Source organism: Haliaeetus leucocephalus, unplaced genomic scaffold, assembly GCF_000737465.1.
Source record: "Haliaeetus leucocephalus isolate CR32 unplaced genomic scaffold, Haliaeetus_leucocephalus-4.0 Scaffold339, whole genome shotgun sequence".
NCBI lineage: Eukaryota > Metazoa > Chordata > Aves > Accipitriformes > Accipitridae > Haliaeetus > Haliaeetus leucocephalus.
In genome coordinates, this window is record NW_010972775.1 from 23,724,487 (window position 1) to 23,745,777 (window position 21,291).

Consider the following 21,291-nt stretch of genomic DNA (forward strand, 5'->3'; position numbering starts at 1 on the left):
GGGGGGGGGCCAGCCCCCCCCCCGCCGATAAAAACATCCCAAGTCCCGGTTCACCCTGAGATAGAATAGATTTATTAGCAAGAGGTAATCAGGAAACATATATTTTTACAAAAAAATGGAAATATTTTTCCAAACAAGCTGTAAGTTGAAATAGTTTTAGGGCTTGAAAGAGAATTCTCATACCACGAGGTATTGCTTACAGCAAAAGTGTTCTGGTTGTTAGAGTGGAGCATGCCTGCCACCGTAAAGTTAAACTGTGTTTATATACTGTACAATGTAAAAAATACATGGTAATATTCACAGAATAAGCACTACATTACTATATTCCTGCTAGAAGGTGGTTAGACAGGATTACAGTATATGTAATAAAAACACTCGGTCATCTTTTTCTAATTCTACATCATGTTACTCATAGTGGTCACAAGGTATACGGATCTATAGCATATCAACAGAAGCTTGTCATGAGCCGTATGCAGCGAGGAGAGTCAAAGGGACGTTTCCATCTTCCCGACTTAGGAGGGACCAGGGGCAGCGGCCGAGAGGCCCCCCTGGTGCCGGGCCAGCGCGGAGGGGGTGGCACACAGAGACAGGGCAGCTTTGCGCGGAGAGATAAACTTTTAACGTGTTCTCTTCCCCTGCCTTACAGAGTTTGCCACAGGATGTTACTGCTAATACTGTCTGAGCGAGAGCTGCTCCGTGCTGCCCGAGAGCCCTGTGGGAACGCACGGGTTCACCCGCCCGACCGCCAGCCCCCTCGAGAAGAACCAGTGACAAAAGTAACATCATCGAAAAGAAATGGGGACTCCAGCAAAGTGTCGAGGCGTGAAACCTTAAACGACGCGGGAAATCCTACGCGAGGTCTACTGCGGCCAAAGAACGAGGGGGGCGGTTTGCTTGGAGAAGCACATACGTGGAAGTCACTCCAGGGCGTCCAACAGAAACAAACAGATATATACAGTATGGTATAGCGTGAGTACACGAGCAGCTGCCGGCCACTGCTCCGGGCTCAAGAAGGCAGTTTGGGCTCTATTCGCAGAGAAGCTTCATAAAGGGTTTCTTCATCCATCACAAATGACTGGTCCAGCAGGTACTGCGTCACCTGGAAAAATGAGAGCCAAACGGTTAATGGATAGGACTCACCTCTGCTGCAGCCGATGATAAATGCTGAAATTGGGAAATGATAAAGGCCTAAGCCTATCTCTGAGTCGCAGAGAAGTGCCTGCAGTTCCTGCCAACCAACACAGGCACTGCACGTGCTTATTTCATCCCAGGATTGCAAAGTCTTGCCTAGTCCTCAGCTGCTCTTCTGCTTTTCTTGCTTAGTTTTCCTCTCTGGCTCAATTTTATCAGGCACAAAGTTCTCTCCTGCTGAGAACACAAAATCCTGATAATTAAGGCACCATGTAAGTGGGGAACAACATTCTTGCTTCAGGAATGCTGCTGACAGGACAGGACATCTGCTCCAGTACTAGCAGAAAATCCACTCACAATTCCTGGCAGATTTTTCCCAAATTACTTTTTGGCCTTGTTAGTAGCACAGCGTGCGCACCTGATGCCAAAGAGGGGCACAGCCCATGCCGGGGCAAGGCACCGCACCTGGGGTTCAGAGCCAGCCAGCATAAGAAGCAGCCGGCAACAGAGCCTCTGCCTGGGAAGTGCTGGCAGTGCAGACAGGGCTTCATCCCATCACCCACAAGAGCATCCAGAACCTTCTGTAGAGCTGTATCCCACCTCTGCAGGGAGACAGGGCGATGTGCAGCCACGCACAGCACCACCTGCACTACCCTTCCCTGCTGCACTTGGTGCTGGCTGTTTTCAGCCAGGTTTCTCAGGGCAGTGGGCTGCTTTCACAGATGCTGGTCTTCTTCCTGAGCAGCAGAGGCTGGGAGAAGGCAGGGGTTACCTGGGGTGCCCAGATGGGAAAAGGCAGCGGCGTGAGCCCAGTCTCGGGCAGGTACCGACAGTGCAGAGGGCAGGGCTGGGGCTGCCCAGCACTGCAGAGGCTAAAATCAGAGCCCGCAGCTCCCCGACCTCTGCCAGCCCAGCCAGGGGTTGTGGTCCAGAGTGACTTGGGCTGCTCCTGCCACCACACATGGAAACTGGCATCACTGGAGGGCGGTTTGGCCCAGCCTGATGACCAACAACATGGCGCGGCAGTCAGGGCACCGGGCAGGTTTGGCAGATGCCTGTGGGGCAGCAGCAGTGTTTCAGGAGGGTTTGATGTTTCTGGAGAACAGCAGTGCCAGAGACAGCGGAAACCCCAACGCCAACCAGCCCAGTTCCTGGGTGGCTCTGCGGTGCCGCGGCAGAGGAAGCGCGAGGGTGGCTGAGACCTTTCATCTCATCACACATCTGGGGGCCACCACGAGGCGGAGGCCACCCAGCACCAGGATGTGTGTGGGGGGGGTGGGACATGTTTTACTCCCAGCCTGGGGTGGGGAGTGCTGCCCCAGAATAGCTATTTCTCAGCATCTCCAGGGTGGGCTCTGCTGGTGCCGGGATAATTCACCTGCACACGGAAGGCCCGGAGGGACACAGAGTCTGGCCCTACTCTGTGCAAAGTCTGCTGCAGGGAAAGGGAGGCACTGAGGGAGGGCAGCCTCTGCACTGTGTCCCAGCTGTGCTGGCAAGGAGCATGCATGCACTTTATAATCACACAGAGCAGCCCCAGGAGCACTCTGGCCATTCGCCACACTGCCTGCCCTGCCTGACGGCTGTTGCATCCGGGCGTAGCTGCCGTCTACAGCAGTGCCTCCGCTGCAGCATCCTGGGGGAGGCGTGGGGGAGCCTGCTGCAGCCGCCCTCCGTCCCCTGCGCTGCTGCCAACAGCCTGCAGCAAGGCACAGACACTGCTCCCAGCATGGAGGCATCAGCCATGCTCCTGCTGTAGCAGATGGGCAGCAAAGGGCAAGGGAGTGCGGGGCGTGAGGCCAGCGGTCACAGGAGCCACCGACACTTGTTACTCATTCCCATGGAAGGGCCCTATGGATGAGGAAAGGTACAGCTTCTCATTCCCCCACCAGGTAAAACACAATCTCTGGCTGAGTTCCAAGTCCTGGAGCTGCTCTCCCGTGGCACAGGGATCTCTGCAGCAAGACCCACGCCCACGCTTTCGCAGCGCACGGGTCTCTGCCTCGGACGACGTTTGCCCGAAAGTGGCTCACAGTGGAGGACAGCTCCATCCCCAGCGCCCACCCACTCCCCGGGAGCCCTTCCAGGCTGCTCTCTTGCCACACTGTCCGACCATAGCCACGCTCCAGCCCCAACTGGGCAAGACCGTGCTGGGCTGCTGACCCTTGTGCCCACAATGACGGTGGCTTGCAGGAAGAACCAGAGTGAAAGGGCAGTCCTGACTGCTGGGAAGAAATGGCAGCAAAGCTAGGGACAGGCAGGGACAGCGCTGACTCGTTCTGGCCAAGGCTCGGATGGCAGAAGCCGCATCCTTTTGCTCTGCCAGCAACAATGCGTAGGTGATGAGCTCTTCACGGTTTGCGTGGCAGGGCACAAGCGTGCCAAGAGGAGCAGGGAGGTCGCTACGTATCTCCTGTGCTTGTCCCCCTCCGTTATGCCTCACCTGACACAAGCCCCCGCACCTGCACTAGTTCTGCTAGCATTTTCTGTCTTAAATTTCTTACAGAAGCATCGTATCTTCCCCAAAGGAGCTGCCAGATATTGAAGGCTTAGACACTGTGATTCGAGAGGGAGAGGAGGAGGAGAGGGAGCACGTGGCTCTCAGGACAAGGCTGTACCTTAGGCTGGTGCTCAATCTTGTAGGAGGTTTGCTGGAACTGGCGGATCTCTCTTATGATGTGTGAAATCTGTCCGGAGATAAAACACAGAAGCCGTTTACAGCACAGCCATCACCACCGGCACTGCGTCCCACCACCTGGGAGGGTGACAGGCAGCTGGTGGAGTGCACTCTGTCTGCACCTTTCAACCACAGCATGATGCAAAGGGGTTTTTTGTTGCTTCCAGACACATCCCTCACCAGGGACAACCCTGGCTGCATGCACGCATGCAGGGGGACATGTGTGGCCATCTGGTGCTGAGCAGGTGACGGCCGGCTGTGAGGACTGCACAGGGTGGGCACAGACCTGGCCAGCACTGCGGCACCGAGCCACATCACTCCAACCTGTCCCCCACGCACCCACTGCAGTGGGTCTGGGACACTCACCATCCTCATTTTGGAGAAGTTCACCAGGCCATCCTCGGTGTAATTCGGTGTCCCCTCCTCAATGAACGCCAGGTCGGTCAGATACATTCCCAGGTAGGGGACGCATGGAGGGTCGCAACTTCAGAAGCAAACCAGAAACAAATAAGAAAAGAAAACTGCCTTACTCTGGGGCTTTGGAGTGGGGAAGAGGGTCAGACTTCACAGTTAGCAGAATTTGAAGGATTCTCTCCCCAGGAAAGCTGCTGGTCTCCTGGGCCACATCCTGCAGCCGCCATCCCCATGGGCAGAGCAGGACAAGCATGAGCTGCGGCCATGCCCCGCACGAAGCTGCAGGCTGCAGGAGGTGAGTCAGGGGCAGCTTCAGCAGAGGGTTGGAAAGACCTTTTGGAGCTTTCCCTGCTGGCCTCAGCCCCCACAGCCAGCGAAACCCCTGCCGAGAGCCGAGGGCAGTGCAGGCGCTGAGCTTGCTCCCCGCCCTTCACACCGCACCCCAGCCCAGTCCCCCAAGGAGGATTGCTGTGCGCTGCTGATGGGACACAGCCCGTGGGTGTCTGCCATGCACAAGCCCATGGGGATGCACCAGCTCCAGGGCAGCTCAGCACCCCGCTCCCCACACACCCACAGCACCGCGCTCCTCGACTTGCGGGACCAAGCGAACACCAAGTAATGAGGATTTGGGGAACCTGAGTGCTGGCAGAGAAGCCCGATGTCGTCTCTGGTTGGGTGTGGGGCTGGCTGCTATTGCAGCACTGCCAGCTCTCTGCTGTGCAATGCTCTGACTTGGGAGCCACCGCGGTGTGCTGCATATAAGGCATGTCACGCTAGCTGGAGTGACATGCACTGGCTGGTGGGAAACCATAACTAAATATTGTACACTTGGGGGTTTAAACTATGAGTCTGTAAGGAGACAGGGCAAAAAAAGTTTTGTGGTGTCTGGCAATGATTTCCCCCTCTGCAATGCCTTTTATTCTCGTCTTTCCACACCACTGCTCAAAGGAGCAGCTCATTACTCAGGATCGCTTTGCAAGCCACTGCCCTGTGCCTGCTAAACAAGACATGCATTAGTGCTGGCTCTGAAATGATCCTGTGAGCAAAGCCCCAGCTCGCAGTGCAGGAGCCGGGGTGGGATCCAGGTCCCCTAGCACTGTGGGGACCCTGGGCCAGCCATCAGCAGCCCCCTCACAGCAGCAGTGCAGGAGGAGAATCATCGTTCACTCACTTTTTCAGTGCCTCCCTCAGGTTCTTGAACCTGCCCTCCGACGACACCAGCTTTTGTAGCTTATCGATCAGAGCCTTCGTCTGCAAGAAACCCAAACTATCACTTGGAGAAGGCCCTGGAAGAAATCCCAATCCCCGCGGCCAGGGGGGGTTGAAGCCTGTGGAGCCGCAGGGTTGCTCCCATCCCGCCGGGGCACATGACCCCTGTCCGGCTGCTTGACAACTTTGCAGGTACAAATTCTGCCCTGGCCACTACAGCAGCTCCTGGTGACATCCAGAGGAGCTGAGCAAGCACTTGAAAGCAAAGTTCCTCCAACACGTAATAAAGACGGGCTATGCACTTGTTTCCTTCCCCTGCCTCCCACCTCTGCCTTTTCCAGTGCCTGTTTTAATTTACAGGTTTATCACTTCTCAGGAAAAAAGACGGTATTCCAGATTCAGATGAGCCCACATAGCAGTTCTGGCTCAGCAGCCCCTGGCCTCCACCAGGCTCTGCACTGTGCAGGTACAAGCTATTTCTGTACCACATAACACAAGAATTCATTTTGCTCATCCATAATTGGTCTGAGCAGCCCCGAAAACCGGTTTAAAGAAGTGTCTCTGTGTGTATACAGCTACAATGACTCTTTAGGAAAGGTTTCTTTAACTGCACATCTGACCTGTGGGATGAATAAGCCCAAGAGTAACGCAGGGTCTGAGCTGCTTGCACACCACCTCCCTCCTGGGAAAGACCTACAAAAACCTTACTCCGTTTTCTGTTTTTTCAATGCATGTGTCTTACGTCATCCCAACACCATCACACTCAGCCCATCCAACCCTCCTCTGCCTCCCAGATGAGAGGTCAGCCCCATGCTCCTACCTGCTTAGAGACCTTGAGCCAGGTTTTCTTCAGACGGAAGATGGCACTGCGGTTGAGGGAGGAGGTGATCTCCAGCACCGCGTTGTAGTTGTGCAGGCACCGGCAGATGTCCGCCACCGCCACCCACTTCTCAATGGCACTCACCCGTGCGTTGATCTCCTCATTCCGGAGGATCTCCGATGCTATCAAGTTACTGACCTTTGGGGAGACACCAGTCCCAGCCCACACATCAGGTGGGCTTTGTACAACAGCTACATGCCCTCCAGCCTCGCTGCATTTTTTAAAGAGATTTCCCTTCACTGCAGTAGTCCCAGCAGCAGCAACTGCACCAGGAGATGCTCAAACTGCAACAGGTCCCTGAAGCACATAACATCCATGGAGGACAGGTGGGGGCAGATAAACCTTGTACATCCCAGTCCCTGGCTAATGCCAGGGGCAGGTTGGCTACACTGCCTCATCTTTGCCTGTCTCCCCGTCCCCCACTATGGCTGCACTTACATCATTAAAGTGTTTTGTGTTCTTCATGATGTAAGGAGTCCTTTCGTTCTTCTCAAGCTTCATCCAACCTTGCCCGAAGAACTCTCTGCAAACGACAGCGTTCAGGTCAACATTTATTTCCCATTTTTCTGGGATGCCCAAGCCCTGCAAGCTCCACTGCACCCACACGGAATGGAGAAGCTGTGGCCTTTGCCCGCCATGCTGCCAGACAGGGACCACACGGATGCGCTTGCAAGTGTGATGGACATGGGAGGGTCACCCCGGGGATGCCAGCAGATAAGCCACAGGGTCAGGCCTCAGATTTGGGCTTGAGCCCAGCCTGGGCTACTTGCAGAGCAGGCGGCAGCTGGGAAGGCATTGCACCCTCTGGGTTTAGCCTGGGCCAGGCTGGCCATGGGGCAGCAGGTGGCCACAGAACCCTGGGTGACCAGAACAGCCCTTCCTCGCTCATGGGCATCACTTACTCATACGGGATCTTCTTGAAGACCAGGTGATCCAGCAGCGTCAGCTGTTCTGCTATTTCCAGGGCCGAGTGGTTTTCAAAAGGTTCTGCTTTGACTCCCTCAGCCTGAGTGACAGGGTGGGCTCATTGGTTAAGAGCATAGTAAGAACTTCTGCATTTCATGCATGTAAAATCAAAGCCGAAGTTGGACTCCCAAGCCAAAGGCTTTTCCCCAGCAGAGCTGGCGTATGCGGTGCTGCACTGGTCTGAGGGTCCAGAGGCACCGCATCCCACATCCTGCCAGCACTGAGAAGTGCTGGCTTCACACAGCCCTGTAAACCCGACGGTTTTAATTACGTTATCATTCATGTACATGTACAGACACAAAATTAACTAATCTTCTCTATTTAAGTAATTAGGTGTCAGCTACAGAACGGATCCCCACACACTGACTTCTGCAACTGCTGCCTTTTTGCTCTACATCTGTTTAATTAATAAAGCACCAGGGGATCCCAGCCAGAGCAGTGCTGCTGAGCTGCTGCCTCATGCCCAGCTACCCCTGCCAGGCAGCTCAGCCAGCCTCGCCAGCACCGCTCCACCAGTGCCCATGGGGTCGGCAGCTCCCAGACCCTGTTGCTGCTTGGGACAGCTCTTCCAAGGGATGCCCAGAAAAGCAGAACAGGGACATCCCCTGTCCCCACTCCCTGGCTCTGGCCAAGTGGTGCTTGCAGGCACGGGGGGGCTCAGTGTGCCCCATGCTCGGAGCCACCTAAGCTGACAGTGACAGCCTGCACGGGCTTCACTGCACTTCGGTATGAACACAGCCCAAACGCAGGGTTCTCCCAGCAGGGAACTGTCTAAAAACCTGCCACGAGCAGCAGCATCTCTCCTGTCCGGGTCTCGGGAAAAGGGACTGTAGCAGCTCCCAGCATAAGGGGTGCGTGGGAAAGAGGGGCCAGGTTGGTATCACACTGGGATGGAGCAGCATGAGCGGGAACCGCGGGTGGCTCTGGGACACAACATCAAGGGCTGAGGTGCAAAGCACAGAGCGTGCCGGGCAGCAGTCGCAGCGTGGGTGCGGGCGCTCCGCGCTGCCTCCACTGCAGCCAGTTACTCCCACAGGCAGCCGAGACCCTCCCCGCTGCCCTCACTACCCTCCCCAGCACTGCCTGCAGGCAAACAGCAAATGGCCCGGCCCTGTCCCTGCTTTGCTCAGGGATGTCTCATTGAAACACGCGCTGCCGCATTCCAGTGTCCTCTGGCCAGAGCCAGCGGTGCACCGGGACAGTGGTGCAAAGGGACAACACTGCAGGGTTGCAGGACGGCGATGCCGTGGACCAGCTGAGCCCCCTGCTCTGGGGTGCCTGCTTCGCCCTGAGAAAGGCATCACCTCCCTCTAGCACCCTCTCTAATGCAGGGGTTTGGGAAAAGCAGAGTGGCTCCAGGTACCACGAGCGAGCCGGCCCCAGGAATCGTCGTGGCCTGCCTGAGTTAACAGCCTGTTGCAAAAATGCCCTCCTGGCCACAGGAAGGGGGTTGTGAAAGCAGCTCCCGGGGAGCAAACACCGGCTGGGCTTCCTCTGCTCAGCTCAGGGGCCCATGGAGAGGTTGCGGGGGGGTGGGTGCACGCTGGAGGGGTGCAGGCTGTGGGGGCACATCCTGCCAGAGCACAGGGTGCTGCTGACAGCAAACACTGGGTGGGCGAGTGGCACTGGTGGCACTCAGCAGCACCGGTGCCATGCAGGAGGGCTCCGAGCACCCTGGAAGGCATCCCAGCCGAGGGTTCAGCAGGCAGCACAATGCACACAGCCAGCTCACGAGGAGGGGGTCGGAGAACCCACAACCCCCATCACCCCAATGTGCACCCCAAAATCCAGGGCTCCCTTGTGTCCCCACTGTGCCTTTGACCAAAGGTCACTGCGGCTCAGCTGCTCAGATTGAAGGGCAGACCGAAACCCTCTGGTTTCGTTTGTCCTCTCTTCTTCAAAGCAAGTTTCCAGCACCCATGGTTACAGACAAAAACTTTAAAAAACCCCAAGGGGCCTCAGCCACTCCAGAAGCTGGCCGGCACACCCAGGGGACAGAGCAGCTGTTGTTTCAGGTGCACCAGGCCAATTTAAAGTGGCTCTTGGGTTTTTCTGGGAGCAGACTTCGGGGTTTTTTTAATGCAGGATGGCAGCAAATGCACTGCAGCCACCCTGACAGTTTTAAACCTATTGCACGTTCCCAGGGCTATGCTCCTGGGGGAGCAGCACCGATGCCAGCTGGGCCAGCGCCTGTCACTTGGAACCAGCGCGCGGCAGCACTGGCACAGGTTTGGGGACAGAGAGGACACGGTGGAAATCCGTGGGGTTTTCCTGCGTCCCTTGGGCAGGCACTGGCATCAGCAGGCAGGCGCATCTCCATGCCCACTCCAGCCATCCTGCCGACAGTGCAGAAGGACTAAACAGCTGGTGGGCTGTTAGTGTTGCCTCTGTCTGCAACAGATCCAGCTGTGCTCACAGCTGGCCCTGTCCCCAGAAAACCTTTCCCTGCTTTGTAGCCGTACGCCCAGACAGCAGGCTTGGAGAACTGCTCTCCACCAAGCCAGGTTTCGCCGGAGCACGGGGATCTTTAGCTGTTCCCCTACCACCATGCTGAGCTACTAGGCAGAGTGACAAAGGGAAAGGGTATTTACCATCTGTACAACCTCCTCCAGGGTTATCTGATTGTCTCCTGGATCCTCCTGCGTCAAGGTCCTACGGCATGAAAAGACAGCATTACTTTGGCTGGGGAAGTATCAGACCTGCACAACTCCAATGGAGCTGCAGCATGACTTTGTGGTTTTTCACAGATTAAACACTTGGCATGCATAAGAATGCTTCTAAGTCCCATTTCCCATTTTAAAGAGAAAAACAATCCTTGACCGAGGCCACAGCCGGCCCCACATGCATCACTCCCGCAGCAAGACACAGCTGCCTTGGACCCAGCACGGGGTGGACATGCACCTGGGTGGCCAGAGCTGCCCAGCTCATCGGAGATGCCCACAGCCCCTGGCCGTGGCGAGACATGGTGCCATCTCACTGGCTGACAGTGGGAAGGGCTACGTGCTCACTGGGTTCAACCCCACACCTTGGCCATGCCTGCATGTGCGCAGGCACGAGGGTGGGGGGTCACGCCTCACCCGCGGCCCCCGATCAGGTCCTGATGAGCCGGGGAGACAGATGCAGCCAGCGTTGCCCGTCCTCCTCCTCGGCACTTCCTGAGCCCCAGGGCCTAACCGCGGGCACAGCCCCTCCAGGAGACCTTGTGCCTGCTCTTATCCCAGGCGAGAACAGGAAGCAGCCGCCAAAAGCCTGGCACGGCATCCAGGAAAAAGCAACCTCCCACCCACGGCCCTTCACCTTATGATGTTGGCGGCTGCTTTCCTCTCCTGGGTCAGGAGCTCGGGATCGTGAATAACCTCCTCCAGAAAGGCGATCACTCTGAACTTCAGCTCCTCATTGGTTTCAAAGTCCTGCCAAACCCGGCACAGTCACAGTGTTAATGTACTATAATGTGAGTAACATTGATTCCCAGCAGCTCCGCTCTCTGCCCATTTAAACCCAGCCAAGACCGATGACCCCGCAGTGCCAACGTGGGCGGCTGCTCGGCCAAGGGCAGAGGCTCCCTCCTCCCTGCAAAATCCCAGCCTGTAGTGCCCAGCAAAAGGGAACCAGCCAAGAAGGCACCGGGCTCATTCTGTACCATTGCATTGGCATCACCCGGCCTGGGAGAGGCATGAGGGCTTCCAAGCGTCAACCAGTACTGAACCGCTCCCAGTGCCCCCAGCAACCAGCTGCAGAGGGACAGGGATAGCAAGGAAAGTCACATGGTTTCCTAACCCTAACCCCAGCCTGAAACCCCCTAACAGGAATCAAACCCAGTTACTCTGCTTCCACCAAGCCCAGCCAGGGGGATGACTGTGGATCCTGGCTCTATCCCTTTGCACACCAAATATGCAAACACTGCAATCCTATGCCTGGCCCCCGGCTCTGCGCCAGGGGCTCCCAGCTCCCCTGCTTCACAATTTTCATCTCCTCCCCACATCCACTCATTTGCTTAATTAAAAAAGAAGTGCCAAATTGTCTTTCCAGCTGGAGCCTGGCTGAGCCACACAGCACGCAGCCCAATTCACACCAGTGGGGAGGAAGGGCCCCCGCGGTGCCGACCCCCCACCCGGCCCCCTGACTCCCACCTGCGAGTGTTTGGAGACCCAGTGCCGCAGCACATTGAGGACCCGGTTGGTGGCCGCTCTCCGGATCACGAACTCCTTGTCTCCATTCCGCTGGTCCGTCGGAAAGCCTGAAACTGCCAGCAACCCCTTAGCACTGCCACAGGTCCGCTGAGAATTGCTTACGGGTATTTTCAGCACTGCTAGAAGGAGCAGCCCCTCTTCCCAAGCATCCCTAAACTGCCTCTTAAACGCAAGTGCTGGGGAGGCTCTGCGTTACAAGGCAGCGGCGTGCTCAGCCATGGGTGCGAAGGGTTGAGCTGCCTGCAACCTGCATGTTCCTTTGGCAGCCTCCGTGCCCAGGGACCCAGGGACCACAGCCCGGAGCGGGGAGGCACTGGGCTGTGGGTGCTCTGGGCTCCCTCAGCAGGGGCTGGGTCCCAGCCAGGGTGCTCCTGGAGGGAAATCCAGCCGAGCATGGTGGAAACAGGCACCCCAAAAACATGTCCCTGCTCTCTCGGCGGGCCGGGGCAGGGTACCTGCACTGGCGAGGGACATCCTGCGGTACTTCTCCTTGGTGGGGGTCCCCTCGTTGGCTCCCGCTGTGGCAATGGCAAATGCGGAGGCAGCAGACAGGGCACTGCGGGTGCTGTCGAGCTCCCGGCAGGACGTCATGACCACGCCATTGTTGTAAGAAAACAGTGAGAAATCTGGGGGAGAGAAGAAAGCCAACACCACTCCGGCTGCCGCCGCCGCTGCAGCCAAGTCCCCTCCTGCAGCCCTGACCCCCACTCGCCAGCCCCCCTGGGTCAGGGCAGGGTGGGAACGGGGCTCATGGAGGTGGTGGGTGCAGACAGCCAACGCGGGACTGCTCCTCATGGAGACCTGGCTTCCACCCCGTCAGGGCTGGAGCAAAGGAAATGGGCAGCTTTGGATGCCACCATGCTGCAAGAATTTATCCAGCACAGCTTTAGCAGGAATGAAGCCAAGACGGTGCTATAGACAGTATTAAGATAGCTACAGGGCAGACTCGAGCAGATAAATTATGCTTGATGCCAGTGCAGGCTCACATTTCGAGCAGCATAATTCGCTCCTAAAGCACCAGATCAGGCTCAAGAGGGGAGGAAAGGGGTGAGAAGACCTGGTAAGACGCACAGAACAGCTCTGTGATAGGGGTGGAGGGTTCGGTGCTTCCCTGTCCCCTTGCAGGAAAATAAAGGGTAAAGTCCTGCTCCTTCTCATGTCTGCTTCAGTTTTACACCTGCACCTTTAGCGGCTCTGCACAGCCAGGTTCAAGGTCAGCAGGCAGCCCTAGGCAACTCCTGAGCAGGACAGGTCTTGGCTCACTTGTTACCTGATGAATTTTTGCACTTGATGGACTTAGGAGTTGTCGGAGATTTTGTTGGGGAAGTTTCAGCTTCTGCTTCATCGCTCTGGTTGGGATCTGTGTCCGACTCTTCCCTTACAGATACCTCTGAGCCTGGGAGGAACAGGGAACCCAGTTACCATCACTGCTGGACACATGCATGTTGCAGCCACATTTTAGCTCTTCCAGATTTCCCTAAAGTCTGAATCATTCCAGATGGGCACAGAGCAACCAAGAACAGGAAAGGTACAGACTCCCACAATTACTTTGGGTTTCTTTGGGGTGGGTTTTTTTGTTTTGTTATTACAACTTACTCAGCTTTCAGGTAGCACACAACCCACAGGAGGCAGGAGCTCTTTGTGCAGTGCATGGTGCATCCATCACCAGCTCGGAGCCTCTGCCCAGGGCTGGTGACAGCAAGCCGGACCGCAGGCGAGCTCCAGCCCTTGCACCCCATGTGCAGCGATGGGGTGGGATGCAGTACCTCCCTTGCAGGGCACAGGCACTGGGAAATCACCCAGCGAAGGGCTGCAGGAGGAGCTAGGGCAGCCTGTCCCCCGCCTCCGGCTGGGCTGTCCTCTGCCCTCACCTACGGCTACCCCACAGACCGGCTTCACCCCTCTCGGAGCCCCTGCTTGGGCACCAGGGCACAGAGGGTGCTTGCACAACCTGCAGCAAGGGAGAGGATAATGTCAAGGTGCAAACAGAGAGCCTGCAGCCTGTTCCCATTTTTCTTAAAGACAGGGAAACTGCTAGCAGTGCCAGAGTCGTGCACACAGCCTTGCTTGCACAGGGGTCCAGCCCTGAGGCAGCTGCCCCACAGCCAGTGGGTCCCAGCTCGCGGTGCTGGGTGCTGAGTGTGATCCCAGTGCAGATGGGGCAGTGCGAGTGCTGGGCCCGTCCCTGCGCAGTGGGTGGGGAGTGCAGCTCAGCCCACAGCCACAAACGCCACGGCGAGTGCTAAAGTCAGAGGGTCCCTGGGGTCTGCACTGCCGAATCAGTCTCGCGGGGCTACAGCAGTGGGGAGCCTCGTCCTCCACTGCTGTGCTCAAAGCCATGCCCAGGGACATCAGCACAGGGGGCAGAGGGATGCTCAATGGGGCAATGACCTGTGGCCTTTGCGGTGCTTTACTTACTCAGCTCCAGCTCTCTTCCCCCAGTATCCCATTGCTGAGCTTCCTGGAAGCCACACCACACAAGCCACCGCATCACCAGGAGCACCACCACCACTGCCACTGGTCTCCCCAGCGCACGGGGGGCTGCTGCGTGCCTGCTTGTGGGGCTGGAGGCTCCCTGCATCCACCCCCTCGCCAGCACACAGCCAGGCTGCCTGCCCCAGCTCAGGCCTGGGCTGCCACAAAGGCCCCAAGCACGGTGTGCCCAATCCCCCGCACATGTCCCTGTACCCCTTGCAGAGCACCCACCAAAACCGGCCCCTTCCCTGCCGGCTGCCTGGGCTGGACACCCACCCGCCTGCAAACCCACAGCAACTTACTTTGCTTGCTTGGCAGTGACTCCTCTTGCTTTTCTGAGGCTGCTTCTCCTTCATCAGGGATTTTATTGGGATAGTTACTGGACACGTACAGTTTGTTTATGTCCAGGGTGGTCTTACTGAAGGGAGCCATGGAGGAGTACATGCTTGCATAGCCGTTGGAGGAGCAGCTGAGAGCAGCCAGGTCCAGCGCCTTCCCTCCTGTGATGATGGGGATGTTGAGGGAGAGCTTCCTCCGCCGGCTGGGGGACGAGGACTTGGTGATGGAGAGAGGGGGAGGCGAGGAGAACTTGCGGTTGGCTCTGGGGGACTTGGGGGGCTCGCCGTACAGCAGCTTGTTGTTCTGGCTGTTTGCAAACAGGAGCTCCAGGGACCTTGGTGGAGAGACAGGGAAAGGCCGAACTCACACCTACTCTGCCCGAGAGGTCATGGAGATCCCCCATTGGCAGCTCCAGCAGCGCTGGGTGTCCGGGGCATCCCCCTGGGCACAGCACAGCCGGCACGAGCCCCTGCTGCCCTGCTCCCACCGCTTGGCCCTCGCAGGAGCAGGGACACCCACAGAGCTTGGGTTTATCTGCTTCCCCGATTTGCAGGTATCACAACTCATGGGGACCAGGTGAAACAGCCCTGGGGTGGCACCAGGACCAGGCAGGTCTGGGGAGAAAAGGACTGACTTGGGACAGAGGAGTGATGCCGCAGCCACTCCATGACTCTGCCGGTCCTTCAGGGGCAGGACAGGTCACCGGCACAGGCCCTTGCAGCGATGCCGCGTGCAGCCTCACCGTGCAGGGATGGCACTGATCGGCTTCTTGTAGATCGTGATGAGCTTGTCGAGGACGACGAGGGCAGTGGTGAAGACGCGGTACGAATGCAGGAACGTGTTCAGAAAGTCAATGCTCAGGAACCGCAGGTCCGTCAGCCTCTCCAGGAGCCGTTCCACGCTTGCATAGCGGATCTGCAGGACCTTGCAGGAATTCATCGTTTTACTGAACCTAATGTCAACATCATCACAATACAAGCTGGCATCAGACCTGCAGAGAAACAAGATATCTGTGGTTCCAGCCTGGAATGAAACCAAGAGCTGCTTCGTGCGAGCAGCTTCCCCCCCGAGATGTGTGGGGACCACAGAAAGCAGTACAGGTTCTCGGCAGCGAAGGAGCCTCGTTTGTATGGGGTGTCCCTACTTAAAACACAGGCAGGAATACTCCCAGGGGAAAGCTAGGAAATCCGCACCCCACAACGGGTGGAAACGTTGCACAGTGCTCAACAAGCTGAGGTTTGTGCAAAAAACGTGGAAGGACTGTCCCTGGGGGACACCCACGAACCAAGACCCTTTCCCATGCGTGACAGCAGGCCCACGGCAGCGTGGGTGGTCGATGTGGTGAGGACACCCCCCACACTGCCCCATCCTACCGGCTGTGCCCAGTCCCCCTCGTGCCACATGTGTCCCTCCTCAGGCTGGGGCAGCCCTTGCACCCCAGCACCCACAGGGATGACAGCCCCCTGTGCCCCTCTCCTCTGGGGGTTTCACACCCCTCTCCCTTTACTATTATTATTTTTTCCTCTGAGCTCTCCCCTTCCACCTTCCCACCTCCCCACACAAATCTCCTCTCCCAGATAATTAGCACTCCTAATCACCGTGCTGGGAACATCACACCCGAGAGCCTGAGCACATGGGAAAGCCACCAGGCTCCCAGGGCTTTCGGCAGCGTTCGGCTGCCACGGGAGCTGTGCCATGGGGCCGGGCAGAGCCCGGGGCTCTCCGCAGCACACAGCCGTGGCAGCACTCACTTGATCATCTGGGGAACGGTGACCTTGGAGTTCTCCTCGAAGGCGTTCATCATGAGGCCGTTGCAGCGGATGTTGTCCACGCACTGGAAGAGACATGGATGGGAGGTGGGAGAGGGCAGCGGCGGCGAGGGCAGCCCCGCTGCCTGCCCGGCTTGGACCATAAGAGAGCCCAAGCTTGGTCTTATCCAGACAAGACACATCCTTGTTAGCTGCATCTGCCACTCCTGACAGGACACCAGGGCTGGGAAGGGCAAGAGCTTCCACCTGAAAACAGGAGCTCCATGATAATGCTCCTGCATCCCTGTTCTGGGGGAAGCATCACCCAGACCTGCTCCTCAGCTCTCCCACTATGGACCCGGCCCAGGCTCAGGATGTGCTGGCAGACACAAAGGCATTGCGAGAATTGCCAGAAACCTCCTCTCATCCTGTACCGCCATAATTAAACTCCCCTCCCAGCCTGCGCTGCTGGATGCTCTCAGAGGGAGACCCAGCGAGCAGCAGAATGGCACCAGTCCCTTCACTGCTGGCTGACCACCCAGGGCTTTGCTGGGCAGGACCGTGGGCTGGAGACCCCCGTGCGGGTAGGACCGGCCCCAGCCCCTGCGCAGAGTGGGACCAGGAGCTGCTGGCTGACTGCGGCTGGGAGCCACCTCCCTGCGTGGGGCCAGACCCCAGCTCCTGCCCATGGCTCTCATTGAGGACTGAAGCTCAGCAAGGCGACTCAGGCAAGAACGTGGTACAACAGAGGTGGCCAGGAGGCAATCCCTATTTAACGGATAACTTTTTCTCTTCCTCCCACCTGGGAAAAAATATCTTCAAAGTCATTTGCATAAAGCAAACGATGAGCACATGTAAATTGTACCAGATGTCTGAGTCAGAGGAGAAATCCAAACCACAGATCTACATGTGCAGGCAGAGCACCAATGGGACAGACCCTGCTCCCACCTGCTGCGGCTGAGTCCCCTTCCTCCTCCACCTCCTCCTCTTGGAGCTACCAGACACCAGAAAGCTTTCGGTGATGGCCACGCTCTTGGTGCACCCCAGCTCCAAGTCACCCGCTGCATGGAACTGCTCTCCCTGGGTGCCCAAGGCTTGGTTGCCCACCCGTGCTGTTCACAGCAGCCCAATGAAGTGAGACCTCAGCCCACAGCAGGTTGCGAGCACCTCAGCGGTGCTGGGAAAGTACCCAGGGTGCAAACCCAGCCGGGCACTACCGCTGCAGCCACAGCCCAAGGGCAGGCAGCAGAACTGCAGCCACACAGCAAAGGCCAAGTGTTAATTCTGGGTGCCCAAAGCCACTGCAGCAGCCTACATGGGGGCAGCCGAGCAGAAATCCCGTGGTGGCTGCTCATCCCTGGGCACTCTGCGCCCCAACACCTCCTCCTTGCCGGGTCCGTCCTACCTGGCTGATATCGCTGGTCCATGCAGCCTTCTCCTGCCTGGACGAGGCCACGAGGATAACCGTAAAAGATGAGGAATCTTTTGGCTCCACCACAATTTTGAAGTCAAGATGGTCGATGTCTTGCCCTGATGCTTTTGCTTTGGAAAAGGAAAAACCACATACAGTGATTGTGAAAAGACTTCCCCACCCTCTCTCCCCCAGCATAGCTTTTATTAAGGTTTTAAGGAGTTTGTTGCATTTTGTGGGTTGTTTGCAGCAGGGACACGACAGGTTTGCTGGGCAAAGGCTCCATGTTTGCAAAGTAAAGTCTGCACGCCACGAGCGCAGCATGGCCTCGCTGCTGGGGCCCCGGCGCTGCATGCCAGGGGAGAACCTGGCTCCCCAGCACGTGTTAGAAAACTCGTCACAAGGACAAGAGAAAGGAGCCTGGGCTTTTTCACAAGTCTGCAGTTAAGCTGGCATGGCTGAGGACATCCAGCATCTTTGCCTTTTTCCACTTGCTAGCACTGAGCTGTGATACTCCCTGACTGCCTCAGGAAGGTCAGATTTGCATAAATGTGCATCTGTTTGGTTCACAGTAAATAATTTACTTAATTAATTAAATCCAGCCAGTAGATCATGACTTCCTTGAATCTATTCAGCATCTGAATTTGCTCCAACTCTGCTGCAGTTGGTTTTACGCCACATGGACGGATGGCAGCAATGCCCAGGAGGACACCACGTGCAGACAGGGACACTGGCAGCACTGACCATGCTGCCATCGGTCCCCAGCCACGGAACACGGCAGCTGCCTCCAACCGGGAAAAACATTGCCGGGGCTGGCAGCAACCTTGTGCCAAGGCTCTGGAGTTAAGTGCAGCCTCCAGTGGGACCCACAGTCCTGGCACCTCCCTGGCCCTGCTGGGTCAGGGCTTTGTCCCCCCTGGCAATGGGGTGACCACGCTGCAAAACCCAAAACCGCCTGCGGTGCACAGTGGGAGATGGTCTGCTGTGCTGGTGGTGCTGGCAACCTCAGCAAAGAGGGTCCTGGAGTAGCTGCGACTGCACCCTCTGGGACACACAGAAGCCAAGCCCCCCACCCCATGCCCACAGGTGGTGGCTGAGCGGGGCCCTGGGCATGCCCCAAGAGGAGTCTGACCAGCACGGGGCCGCGGGGGCACCTACCGTCCTCGTCGGTGCTCTCCTGCTCCTCTACCAGCGTGCAGTCAATGAGGGAGATCACGCCGTTCTGCAGGGGTGGGAGTCGGGGCTCAGTGGCAGGATCCCCCCGCCGGGTGGCTGGGGGCTGCCCCGGCCCCCCGCCCCACGTCGCAGCCCACTGCCCCGGGGATGGGGACAGGGCGATGCCACTGTGGGTGCACACACAGCAAGCGGCCAGCGCAGCGTCTGCTTTCACTGGGAAAGAAGCAGTTACTGACTGCTGGGATATCACAGTTTTCCTTGTATAACCAATCAACTAATTTGTTTATAAATTATTTAATATGAGCTTTAAATTAAATTTTCCAAAAGTCTGTTGTTGTAATTATCAACTCTTTGCCATGGACTGTAATTTTTCAAACTGATAATTTAATGCCAGTAATGAGCAATTTCTGTAAGATTCTTGCTCAATTAGCTGCAAAACTTCCACCAACAAAAGCATGAGTCTTGGGAGCGGACCGGAGGAGACTGTAAGCATTATGTACAAACCTAGGCTATAATTTAAGTTTCTCACTGAATAGATTGTCAAGGTTTCTGCTGCAAATCAGGATAACTTCTTTTATCGAGAACTTGCAATTTCTCATCTTTGCCCATGACTCAGAGCTCTGCACATCACTGACAAGGCATCTGGACCACGTGAAACAAATTCGCCCGCCCGCCTGCTCCAAGCCCGGCAGCTGTCAGACCCTTTGCTGGGGGCTGCCAAGCCCCCCCACCCTCCGCACCTTGGTCAGATGCAGCTTGCCTCCGGAGCCCCTGGTGCAGATGATCAAGTGCTTGGAGAAGAGGAAGCACTGCCGCTCGCCCTCCTTCTTCAGTGAGAGGGAGCCCAGCCGCCCCCGTGTGATCTTCCCTTTCTCCGACATCGGCACTTGGATGAGGGACCCTATGCAGGGGAGAGATCCGTCCCTGGCATCAGCATCAGGGACAGTTTTGCAGGGCACGGTCCCCGGGAGTGGGGCATCACTGTGTGCCTGGAGTGGGGCAATGGCGAGTGTGTCCCCAAGTACCAGGGCTGGGACTGGCCCCGTGACCCACCGGCTGTGTGAGTTATTGGGGGCCCAGAGACCAGGCGAGCAGCAGCCATGGCCCCCAGCCCACCCGTGCACCCACATCGCATGGGTGCTCCTCTGGGACCGAACATGCCCAGGAGGTCAGGATGCATCCTGCTACTTCTCTGGTGGTAGGAAATCAGTAACCGCTAAAATGCACATTCTGCTCCGTGATGCAAAAAAATGCAGTGCCAAGACTGTCTGAAAGTGAGGGGCTTTGGAGCAGAGAAAACTCAGAAATGGGTTATATACTTAAATGTCACAGCTCACCAGACCACACCGCAGAGGGATGCAGGGACGGGTGGACGGGGGCTGCAGGGCTTTGCATTAACAGCGGAGGGGAGGGACATCCACACAAACACAGTACCTTGTCTTACAAAAGTCTGGCTGGTGTCCAGCAGAATTTCACACCCTTCGATAATCATCCTCTCTATCGCCAGATTTTTTCGAATATTTTCGGTCTCACTCACTTCATCATGCATTATCCTGAAGGAGGGAGAAGAGAAAATTGGAGCTCGGATGAGATTTGCACTTTTACCAGCAGATCCCTTTGGACACATGACAGGGGCTGCACTACATAAGACCAAACCCAAAGGAATATCAAGGGAATTACAGCAGTCATCTGTATCTATACAGACCTGGGAGCTCAGGACGTAACCTACACATCAGCCTGGACCGTACCTCCAGATTTCTAAATATTGAAACGTGAGCACTTCTTGCTTGGAAATCACAAAATTCAGATTTAGGCCAGACAGATCCCCCCCGTCACCAGCCCCCTCCAACATCCCTGCTCCTTGAGGAGTGGGCAAAGGGATGGTAACTCTTTGCGGATCGCCTCGGGACCGAGGAGCACTGGTGAGTTTGGCGCCGTCACAATACGCTGGCACGGGACACACAGAATGCTTCGGTCCGCAGCCTGCGGAGGGAGAGGATCAGAAACGGAGAATCGCGGCCAATTCCTGGGTGCTCGTTGCAGGGTTCTTGGAGGCACTTGGCCCCTTCCCACAGGGCAGCCCCACCAGCACCCAGCAGCAAAGCCACACCAGACAGAGGAGGACAGAGCCAGACCTTCAAAGCCATCCCATCCCTCCAAACCTCATATTTCATCATTAAGGAGCCCTGGAAAACACAGCCCACAGCCAGAAGCAGCCAGGCTCCCGTCCTGCTGGCCCCAGGGACGGATTGGCACAGGAGGGCAGGAGATGGCACTGGAACGTCTCAGCCTTCGAAGCACAGAAGACAAGGGCAATGGGAGGGCAGGTCCCAGCTAAAACGGCGCAGGACACCTTTGGCGCAGGGCTTTGCTTGCTGCCTGTGCCTGAGCAGCAGGCAGGGTGCGTGGGCAGCCGGAGGCACCTGGGCAAGTTCCCTATGATGATGCCACCCACAGCACCCCCTGCACAAGCAGGCAGATGTCCCCGTGCCAACGGCTCACGAGGGATTTCATCCTTGTCAGGAATGGCCGATAGGCTCTGAGAAAACTGAGGACTGAGCTTCTCTGCATCCCACCCCAGGGGGACAGCACAGCCCTCTGTCACCGTCTCCACCAGCTTCACCCTGCGGGTGCTGTTACAAACACCCGGTCCCACCGGCACTGCACCCCCTCCA

General features: G+C 57.1%; 1 protein-coding gene across 1 annotated transcript in view; it reads right to left on the reverse strand.

Annotated features, from left to right (window-relative positions):
* Positions 1-1,006: 1,006 nt before the first annotated feature.
* RASGRF1 (Ras protein-specific guanine nucleotide-releasing factor 1) overlaps positions 1,007-21,291 on the reverse strand; it is a 42,791-nt gene continuing 22,506 nt past the window's right edge. The window contains exons 9-27 of the mRNA XM_010572168.1: positions 20,051-20,169; positions 19,357-19,517; positions 18,599-18,662; positions 17,435-17,571; positions 16,033-16,115; positions 15,024-15,272; positions 14,245-14,615; positions 12,738-12,863; positions 11,923-12,093; positions 11,408-11,514; positions 10,575-10,687; positions 9,869-9,929; positions 7,214-7,317; positions 6,750-6,834; positions 6,252-6,449; positions 5,394-5,473; positions 4,175-4,292; positions 3,750-3,818; positions 1,007-1,099 (exon numbers count right to left, since the gene is read on the reverse strand). Of these exons, the coding sequence (XP_010570470.1) occupies positions 1,007-1,099; positions 3,750-3,818; positions 4,175-4,292; positions 5,394-5,473; positions 6,252-6,449; positions 6,750-6,834; positions 7,214-7,317; positions 9,869-9,929; positions 10,575-10,687; positions 11,408-11,514; positions 11,923-12,093; positions 12,738-12,863; positions 14,245-14,615; positions 15,024-15,272; positions 16,033-16,115; positions 17,435-17,571; positions 18,599-18,662; positions 19,357-19,517; positions 20,051-20,169 (2,509 nt within the window). The remainder of the gene's footprint in view (positions 1,100-3,749; positions 3,819-4,174; positions 4,293-5,393; positions 5,474-6,251; positions 6,450-6,749; positions 6,835-7,213; positions 7,318-9,868; positions 9,930-10,574; positions 10,688-11,407; positions 11,515-11,922; positions 12,094-12,737; positions 12,864-14,244; positions 14,616-15,023; positions 15,273-16,032; positions 16,116-17,434; positions 17,572-18,598; positions 18,663-19,356; positions 19,518-20,050; positions 20,170-21,291) is intronic.